At 40.5% G+C, this 10630-nt stretch overlaps 1 protein-coding gene across 3 annotated transcripts in view; it reads right to left on the reverse strand.

Moving 5' to 3' along the window:
• Positions 1-1115: 1115 nt before the first annotated feature.
• itprid2 (ITPR interacting domain containing 2) overlaps positions 1116-10630 on the reverse strand; it is a 33993-nt gene continuing 24478 nt past the window's right edge. For 2 of the 3 annotated variants that reach the window (XM_061841262.1, XM_061841260.1), the window contains 6 exons: positions 8879-8926; positions 8673-8797; positions 8237-8354; positions 8009-8062; positions 3685-3999; positions 1116-3268 (listed from right to left, as the gene is read on the reverse strand). In XM_061841262.1, coding sequence (XP_061697246.1) covers positions 3167-3268; positions 3685-3999; positions 8009-8062; positions 8237-8354; positions 8673-8797; positions 8879-8926 — 762 coding nt within the window. In that variant the 3' untranslated portion in view covers positions 1116-3166. The remainder of the gene's footprint in view (positions 3269-3684; positions 4000-8008; positions 8063-8236; positions 8355-8672; positions 8798-8878; positions 8927-10630) is intronic. The other variant, XM_061841261.1, reaches the window with a different exon arrangement.

A 10630-nucleotide genomic window follows, 5' to 3' on the forward strand; every position in this document is an offset into this window, starting at 1 on the left:
TTTTGTCTCATCTGACCACAAAACTTTCTCCCATGACCCCTCTGTATCATTCAAATGGTCATTGGCAAACTTAAGATGGGTCTTGATGTGGTGGTTTAAGCAGGGGAACCTTCCGTGCCACGCATGATTTCAAACCATGACGTCTGAGTGTATTACCAACAGTCACCTTAGAAACGGTGGTCCCAGTTCTTTTCAGATCATTGGCCAAGTCCTGTCGTGTAGTCCTGGGCTGATCCCTCACCTTTCTAAGGATCATTGAGACCCCACGAGGTGATATCTTTCATGCGGCTCCACTCTGATTGAGATTGACCATGTTTAGCTTTTTCTATTTTCTCATGATTGCTCCAACAGTGGATCTTTTTTCACCAAGCTCCTTGGCAATTCCTCCGTAGCCCTTTCCAGCCGTGTGGAGTTGTACAATTTTGTCTCTGGTACCTTTGGACAACTCTTTGGTCTTGGCCATGTTACAAGTTTGGGTCTTACTGATTGTATGAAATGGACAGTTGACTTTATGCATCTGATTTAGGATAATACATGGAGTGGAGGTGGTGTTTTCAAGGCAGACTAACAGGTCTTTGAGGGTCAGAATTCGAGCCGATGGACAGGTGTTCAAACACTTATTTCCAGCTGTATCACACAAATAAATCATTGAAAAATCATACAATGTAATTTCTGTATTTTTCTTTTCAGATTATCTCTCTCACATGGACATTCACCGACAATGAAAATATTAGACCCCTCCATGATTTCTAAGTGGGAGAACTTGCAATATAGCAGGGTGTTCAAATACTTATTTTCTTCACTGTATCGTCTCAAGGGAGGCTTGATGGTAGCCAGAAATTTTAGGGATAACTCATTGTTGACCCATGATTTCTCGGGTAACTTGTTTTTGTTTGGCCAGAATTTAGTCACCGTTTCGCTAAAGGCCACTCAAAACAAAATATTTTTAACACATGGAATCACACATGAAGGATACTCACGAGGCACATATAATGAAAATAAATACATCTTTATTATTATTTTTCGTATTTCTAAGGAGTGAGCCCACCCTGCATTTACACTTGTACAAAACAAACACACACACACACCACACACACACACACACACACCACACACACACACACTCGCTAAAAGCAAATTCCAAAACACCAGTGTGTGATTAGACAGATTGACAATTATGTAAACAAAAAAAAGACTGGTGGTGGAAAAATGAACAATATCCAAGTCATTTCAACCAACTTATGTCATCCGTACGCCGCACAAGCTAAAAAATAGTCAACTTTAAACATGAAAATACAGTTTGTATCGTTCACAAAATAAGATGTGTGGTGAATTCAAATGTTAGCCAGAAATTTCAAACATTAAAATTCAGGATGCAAAATTGATAAGCCTAAGCGCTAGCCTCCGTTCAACCATCGACATCAGCGTCATCCACATACGCACACCCGCTGCAAACAATCCTTTTTGCCACTTCTAAACTTCAATATTGCCATCAATAATGTAAACGTAGCTCTGTTGACATTTTTAGCCACAGCTAGCCCTCATATGCTAGGCCTTTGCATAGGTCACTTGCGTATGTTGTGGAATTATGAAGTCACAATAAAATACTACCAATGGTGAAATAGCTCAGAAATTTGCTGCAAAACAGATTATGTTAACAGATTAGCTAGCTATCATCCAATTTGTCTCCACTGTATTTTCTGACTGACAATAAAGACCTCCAAAAAAACCAGTGTGTAACCCGTGTAAAACAAACGGGCTCGTTAGCTCCTGAGTTAGCATGCAATCTAGCTGTATTTTCCCAGCCTTGACATGTCACCAGCGTGCTAATTCAGATGAAAAGATGAAATCAATCTTGCTTGAACGATGCCCTCTCAGCTCTGGTTGCTAACAGCTAATGTGACTTTCATGTATAAATTTCAATGTGCTGATTAGCCTTGCGCAGTGGTCTTCATTGTTTTTTCAGCCCCAGACTGGTTCTTGTTAGTACGTTTCGTGGACCGGCACCTGCTTATCGATGGGGAGGGTGGGTGCTTGACGGACCTTCCCTTTTGGGATAACTAGCCTAGCAACATGGCTGGGAACTTTTTTTTTTTTTTCCTGATCTTATGTCAGCCTTCTTAGTTATATTAACATTAGTTGCAGTACATTACAGTATTACAGTAACTTGCAAGCAAGTGTGATTTTACAGTAGCTCCCAAGCTGCTAATAGATTGCTTGCGTGTTAGTACGCATGTTAACAACCCCCCCCCCCCCCAAAAAAAAAAAACAACAACAAAAAAACTCCATTGGGTCGAGTTTGAACATCTACAGTACAACTAAGGTCCCTAACAGACGAGCATAATGTTAGCACTCACACGCATGACGACGACAATGATGATAGAGCGAATTCATGTAAACCATTTAAGTGTGTGTGCACTTGTGTGACACTGGTGAGTTGTGGTTTGGGGAAAAAAAAAAGTACTGGAGGACTGGTTGATGTGCTTGGTAAGATTTTAAAGGTCTGACCGATCATGGTCCTGTTTTCGGGTCCAAGTCCTATTTACTGACCATGTTTGCTAGTCCCAATTCTGGTTTATGTATGTGATCCACTTCATGTCATTTTAAGTGTTTTTGTTCAATTTGATAGCACAGGCCCTGATGATCTGGCCTGTTTGCTGCTACCAGTCTTGCAGACTTGTTCTGTTCTTACTTTTTTATTGACAGGTCCTGGTCCTGACAACTGATCGCACTCGTACAGCTCCAAGACCAGAGTTGTTTTTCTGGTGCTAAAGATCAGTCCTTTTTACTAGTACTAGTGTTTCTGACAGGTTCCAATCTTGCTTGCTTTCCCAGTTGAGTGATTGTGGTTGATGGCTCATGTCCAAGTTGTAGTCCCGCTGAGTGGTCTCAGTAACAGGTGCGGCAACGTGGTCGTGTTTGGGTTTTTTGGTCTTTGTGTTAGTGTTGGAAGTGTTTTGTTTTTAAAGGGGCAACAGTTAACACCAGCAAAAACGACAAACTCAAAAAGTGGAAGCGTTTCCCTCAGACATGGGTGCTTGTTGGTTGCTGGTTCTTGTCTGGTTATGGTTGGCAAGGTGTTTGACGGCTGGCGTGGCATCTCCCAACTCAGTGTAAAAGACATTCAGTGATGCTCTCCGACAGTGTTCCAAACATGCAGTACGGGTCAGGGGTCTGCTGGCCGGGTTAGGAGGCAAGATGCCCCGGTGGCCACCATGAGCTCATTGAAGATCTCCTGCCGCACTTCCTGTGTTACGCTCTCACGTGTCTAAAGAACAAGGAAAGAGAAACTATGATTGACTGATTGTATGAGAGATTTCAGCTCAGTTAAAGGTTTTTAATCAAATATATAAAACCTTTGCTTTGAATTAATATATATAAATCTAAGAATGCTCATGATTCTCTCAGTTTTTTCAAAAATATATTTTGTGTTAAATTATGTGCATTTTCTTTAAAGGCACATTTTACCAAACCACCTTTTTTGTAAAGTTTGTGATGTAATGTGTCTTTGGTGCCTCAGTAAACGTGAGATACTGTATACACAAATTCCTGAGTTTCAGAACTAGAAAAATGTACCTGTTGGTGCCTTATCTGGAGATTTCAGCAGTTTGCAGTGCATTCACTAAGGCAAAAAGCTCCCATCTTAGCCACTTAGTAGTCCATTTACTGTAGTGTAGTACTCACCTCTGTGATGATGTGGTGCAGGTTGTCCTCGCAGAGTCTTTCTGCTCCCGCTTCCTCCAGTGCTTCATCTTTTTCGCCCGCTCCCAGCTCCTCTTCCTCTCGCTGGTATTGCAACCTGTCGGTGCGAGGTGGTGGCACTGGGGTGATGTTGATGAATGCCCGGTACACGGCGGGTTTCTGGGGGTCACCGCTCACACCCGGTGTTGGGGTGCGAGGGCGGAAGGAAGACACTGAGGAGGGTGCTGAGGAGGCAGCGTGATCGTCATAGTTCAGCTCCGATTGGAGTAGGAACTGCTCCCTTAGGAGGTCTGACACCTGTATACACACACACGCAAGCAGGTTAGCACTGATAGATTTGGTTCACAATGTGTGTGTTTAGCGTGTGTGTGTGTGTGAGAGAGAGTGAACGTGCCTAAAAGAGGTTGAACCAGTTACTCAATCGATGCAATGACTTTGCTTATGCGCGGTGACAGATATACTGTAATTCCCAGCCTACAGAGCGCACCTGGTTAGAAGCCTCACCCAGTACATTTGTAAAGGAAATACCATATGGTACATACATTGGCTGCAGCTGTGTAAAAGCTGCAAGTGCCCCTATCGAAACCAACATAGAAACGCAAGCTATTTCCAAAGAAAGACGGTACACAGAGTTTAATGCTAGCGCCGCTCCGCTAACAGGGCCAGTTAAAAAAAATATATACTGGTAAAAATCACAAACACGACAGTAACACGCTAGCGCAGCGCTAACAGAGCTGGAACGGTAAAAGTCACTTCCTCAGCACATATATTCAGTCTCACTCTTACCTGTTCCACTTGAGTCCCCCCTTGCGGCCGTTAAAAAAAAAATGCACAAATTAGCCGCATCACCGCATAAACCACAGGGTTAAAAGCGTGTGAAAAAAGTTGCGGTTTATAGGCCGGAAATTAAGGTAGCTTGTAGTCAAGTAATCCGCAGTCATGTGTTTTGGACAAGGATTGGTCGCTGGAAAGGGTAACGCTAACTATTTGCTGAGCTGAAAATTCTTACCACCACACGCCATCACAATGTACTATCGTATTTTTGTAACATAATGACACAGAGAAGAGTCATGGTCCATTAATAAACACTTTACTGTCAAGATGAATCCTCCCATCTTAACCAACTCTCAGGTTTCGTATCAGTCTTTGTTGCTCACTTCTATAGTTAGGATCCTCCCGATACATTCAGGGGCTGTCAAGGAAAGTCAGTTTATAAAGTTCACGCAACAACATTCCCTGTAACACAACTAAAGGCTTTCTGAAATATATTGCTGAAAACCCTTGCCTCCTCGTGCGTTGTACTTTAAACTTCATATTATTCTTATGCTGTAGCATGGCCTGATCCTGTTGTTACAATTCTGCCAGGTGGTTCCCATAATTCACTGGGACATCCCAACAATGATCTTTGTTGTTAATGTGTGTATGGCGACAATATTTTGTTGAATGTGTGTTAGCCCCAAGTGTCAATGTTTTTAAATCCAGGTTGAAAACTCTTCTTTTTTTCCCTCATATCCACTTTTTGATCATATTACTTGCATTGTATGTGGTTTTAACTGTCTTTTTCTTTTTTGGTATACATTTTGTTTGTCATTTTTATTGGTTTAATTCCCGTTTTAAATGTTTTATCTCTTTGTTTTCAAATGCCTTTAATCATGTAAAGCACATTGTTACCTTGAGTTACCTTGTGTATGAAATGCGCTATACAAATGAATTTTTTCTTTTGTTTTCTTTATTTAATCATCACATTTATGGTTGATTTATGGTCCACTACGGCATTATCAAACCATGACTTCTTAAGGTTATGTGTAACAGTGAAGTTACCAAAGCTCCATAAAGTCTTCCTATTTAATAACAACTATATTTTTGTTCCAAAATAGGGTACGTACATGTATTCATGCCTGCTGCGGTTTACGCTGACATCAAAACATCTTGTTAGTGATTTTATTTCAGTGACAAAACATGAAATTTCAACAATTGCAGCAACAACATTCATAACAAAAAATGGCAAAAAAAATGTAGTAATAGTGGATTAAATTGATAAGATAGTCTAGGGTAGTGAGTTATATGAATCCTGAGTCTTGTCCAAAAGAGGAGGAGAGGGGACTCGCGCAGCCAACTTGACTAACTCAATAAATTCACTCAAATGTTTGTTCTCTAAACGAAAATCAAATATTGGATGCTGTAGGCATGTGTGTGGGCATGTGTGGGCATTTGTGTGTATGCGTCCAAGTGTGTGCATGTATGCTCGTGCTTCAGGATATATTACAAAGGTTGTTTGCATATGAGCTAAGCACTCTAAGATCATGATGGCAAGACAATTACACAAGAACTTGAAGATACGTCAAATTATAGGATGATCAACGAAAAGAATCCCGTCCTCTTATTTTATAATTATCTATCCATCCATCCATCCATCCATTTTCTTTGCCGCTTATCCTCACAAGGGTTACTGGAGTGCTGGATCCTATCCCAGCTGTCTTCGGGCAGGAGGCAGGATACGTGGTGAACTGGTTGCCAGCCAATCGCAGGGCACAGAGACAGACAACAGTCACACTCACATTCACACCTCGGGGCAATTAAGAGTCAGTTTTGTTTTTGGGATGTGGGAGCCCGATTATTATATATGTAGTTATTAAAAATGAATGAAATAAAAAAATCATTTGCAAAATCCAAAAAAAAAGTGTAATAAAAACTGAAACGCATTGTTTTGAAAACTAAAATTAAATACAGTGGACAGCTTTGAGGTACACTTTGAGTGACCTGCTTCAAGAGTTTTTTGAGATGAGCTGTCGATCACAGGATTCCTTTGACTAGCTCAAAGCTGAGATATGATTGCTCCACGGTGGCATTGAACTCAACTCAACATACTCTACAATAAGCAGAAGTTTGGCAAACACTGTAGCGAACAATTCATAAAGGTCCAGCTGTTTAATGTTGCACCCAGTTGACATTTACAGTCAAACTAAACCTGAAACAAAAAGAGCATCTTGTATATTTAAAACAACCAAACTATCTAAAAAAGGCTCTAAAACATAATACTAATGCTAATTACATCTATGTTGCAGGTTTTTTTTTAATTCTTAAGGCTACAGTCTGAACAGAAATTGTTCAACAACGGGATGTAGACAGACAATTTAAAAGTGGTAAGCCATATATTTATCCTTTGTGTAGAATGACTAATATTGCCATTTTGATGACCTGAAAGAGGAGATGGGATTTTATTTTGAATTCCACTTGGATTTTAGGAAGGAAACACCCCACTGCAGTATTATTGGCTCCTGTATCCAGACAAGAACTGCCTAGAACCCAAATCCCATTCATAATCATGACTTGATGAATAAAATATCTATATTATACTGCCTCTAGGAGGCACACCAGAAGGAGCAGCATTGAATTGATGCAATATGACATTGAAATATTTGTCATTCCTGTATATGCTGATAAGCACAATATGATGTGACTTTTTAAAATACATTATAATACAAAAGGTTTTGTTTTTTTTTTTTGGGGGGGGGGCAGCTGGAACAGTTAAATGGGATTTCCATTCATTTTAATACAGACGGATGAATTGTGATGAGTGTTTTCAGTTAGGAGCATGGTCACGGAAATAAGACGGAATCTCAAGGCACCGCTGTATAAAAAAGCAGCTAAATGAAGAAGAAATTGATTCATTCCTGATATGATCACATTTGAATTTGATCAGGTGTAGTATCAACATCAATTTTTAGATCAAGTTATTATACACTGCTACTGTAAGTGAAGTCACTTAATGGTTTTGTGCATTTGATTAGTGGATTGTTGGTAATCCCCACACCTGACAAATACCCTGTATTACAAATTTAATGCTAATAGTAATCAACTAAAAATATGCATTTTCAAAAATAAAAAGTGTCTGCCTCACAGGTCCAAGGACCCGGGTTCAAATGCAGCCTAGCCTGTGTGGAGTTTGTATCTTCTCCCTGTGCCTGCATGGATTTTCTTCGGGTACTGCAGCTGCCTCACACATCCCAAAAACATGCAGGGTAGGTTCAATGAATACTAAGTAAAATGTGTATTTGGATGTGCCCTGGGATGGCCGTAAGCCGCCTCTCGCCCACACTCAGCTGGGACAAGCACCAGCACAACTGTGACTGGTGAAAATAAACATGGAAAATGGATGAATGGATGGATGGATGGATGGAAAGAAATAAAAACTAGAAAACCCACTGTAACTCCAAGTGAGTTTGAAGAGCAAAAGTCAAAACATGAACTGAAAAGTCACTCAAATAACAAATCTGAAACCATTACAATTTCGTTGCATACTGACCGGCTCCATGGCTCTCAGTGTAGAGTTGGTAGACACGTTGTCCGTGCTGACGCCCTTTTGAGGAGGAACAAAGATGAAGACGTTAGTACTTAATTGATTCACTTGTGTTTGCGTGTGACCTTGTCTGAGCCATCATGTAGGTCTATGACTGTGTGGATGTTTGTTTCCACGTGCATGTATATTTGCTTGTTTGGATGCCGGTGTCCTTGAGTGACTGTTTGTGTTTACCTTGCCTGGCGCTGCATGTTGCGTCAGGTCCATCAATTTATCCTCCAACTGTTGTTCCAACTCCAGCAGCTCTTCTCTGACGGCTGACCGCAGAGATATAAGATGCTCCATCTCCAACCTATATGCATGTACTCATGTAAGCATGCACACACACAAGCACATGCATGCATGAATAGACATCCACGCACACACACAGACACATGACAGGCAGGCACAGACTCCCCCACAGACACACGTACACAAGAACAGATCCAAGTATGCACCCACAGGAATAAACACACACACACACACACACACACACACACACACACACACACACACACCACACACACACACATAACCATGCAGAGATACAAAAAAAAAAAAAAAACACCAGATTGTGTAAGCCACATGCTAATGGAACACAGCCAGCACGCGGTACTGAGTGGCAACGTACCTGTCAGCGGGGCTCAGGTGTTTGTAGACAAGGGCCTGCTGGCGGACAATGGACAGCTCCAGGTCCATCATCTGTGCCCGAAACAGGCCCAGACTCCGCCTCTTCTGCTGGAGCGTTTCCAGAGCCTCGAGGGAGGGCAGCAAAGGGGAAATGTCAAAAAGGAAGCGGGAAAGGGCTGTGGCAAACCAGTGGAGGCTCGGGCTTACCTGTTGGCAGGAGGCTTCAAGAAATATTTCAGAGGTTTCCACGCGCTGCTATGAAAAGATAAATACTTTTACAAAGCTAACCAAAAAAAAAAAAAAGAACAAGAAATATTCTATGGGAAATAACAGGAATTTATGGGAAGAAACCATGTCAGGAAGCGTGGTTCTTAAAAGGAACTTAATTACAGTAGATCATATACTGCTAAACATATTGGAAACATGGGATGAACTAAATGGAATGGTTCAGGTCCTACTTAGAGGAAAGGAGTTACTTTGTAACCATTGGAAGTGCTCAACGTCAACAAATGGCAATGACCTATGGGGTCCCTCAAGGGTCGGTTCTTGGAGCCCTCCTGTTCAGCCTGTATATTCTACCCTTGGGTCAAATTGTTCAGAACTTTAATTTTGACTATCATAGCTATGCAGATGATAGTTATATTTAGCAGTGTATCCAGATGGCTACAGTTGCATTGAGATAATGTGTCACTGTCTAAAGCAGATACCTGGATGAGTCAAAAAAATTTTCAGCTAAACCACAACAAAACAGAGAATTGTTTTTGGCACTAAAGAAAAGAGGATTGATGTTACTAAGTACCTAGACTAACAATCTTTTAAAAGCAAAGGCCAAGTCCGAAACCTTGGTGTTCTGATAGACTCAGACCTTACTTCCAACAGTGATACCAAATAAATTACTAAAACTGCCTTTTACCATCTGGTGAACATATCCAGAGTGAAGGGTTAGATGTGTCAAGCAGACCAGGAATAGTTCATGCTTTCATCTTAAATTTTTTTTCTCATGCGTTTTGGAGTATTTCTAGTTTTCAATATTTCTTGCACTGTATGCTGTTTTAATTGTAGTTTTTTCTTTTTTCCCCTCGTTTTTAACATTTCTTTGTATTTAAATGCTTTTAATCATGTCAAGCACATTGCGCTACCTTGTGTATGACATGCATTATACAAATAAATTTGCTTTGCTAAATAGTGTATAATATAAAAAGTCCACAGTTTTTATTGTTGAGAAATGAGACTAAGGTAGTTTCTTCACTTTTTTCCACTAATGGCCCCTACTACTCCACTGAAAACAAAATGAAATCTTTTACAGAGACAATAAAAAAATAAAATAAATAATTAAGAGAGATGGTTTTAGAAGTACCCACGCTTACAACTAAGGATGCGGCTGTGTTCAAAACTAATCAATCAAAGCCAAGCCAAATGGAGGTTGGCACACACCTTCCCCCTTTTAAAGTGCCTCTGACTAACCTCAATTAAAGCGCTGATGCTCTAGTAGGCTTTTATTAACATTTCCTGGTGTACATTCAATGTTGCTGTTAGTTTCTCGCCAGCCTCTGATCGTTTTCTCCTTTGTGTTTTAATTCATTTAGGAGGGATGTCCAGATCACAGTAATATTTTCTCCATTTGATAACTGTTTTCACTTGGTTTCACAGTTAACTTACTTGATGCTTTGGAAATTAGCCCCTCCACCCTGACCCCAACCCCCATTTCCTAATTCATAGCTTTATACAACAAGACCCTTCCGATGTGGAAGTTGCCTGCAGACCATGGCTTGCTTGCGATGTAAAATGTGACCACATAAATGACAGGAAAAGGCTACAAGAACAGCTAAATGTATTTGGGGTTACTCAGAGCCACTTAACATTATCATATGTTTACTCCACTCTAAAATATTTTTTCAATTGATTGTTACACGTGAGAGGCCACATTAACAGTGTAAAATGTTTTAAAATATGTATATA

The sequence above is a fragment of the Syngnathoides biaculeatus genome, chromosome 14, assembly GCF_019802595.1.
Source record: "Syngnathoides biaculeatus isolate LvHL_M chromosome 14, ASM1980259v1, whole genome shotgun sequence".
Lineage (NCBI taxonomy): Eukaryota > Metazoa > Chordata > Actinopteri > Syngnathiformes > Syngnathidae > Syngnathoides > Syngnathoides biaculeatus.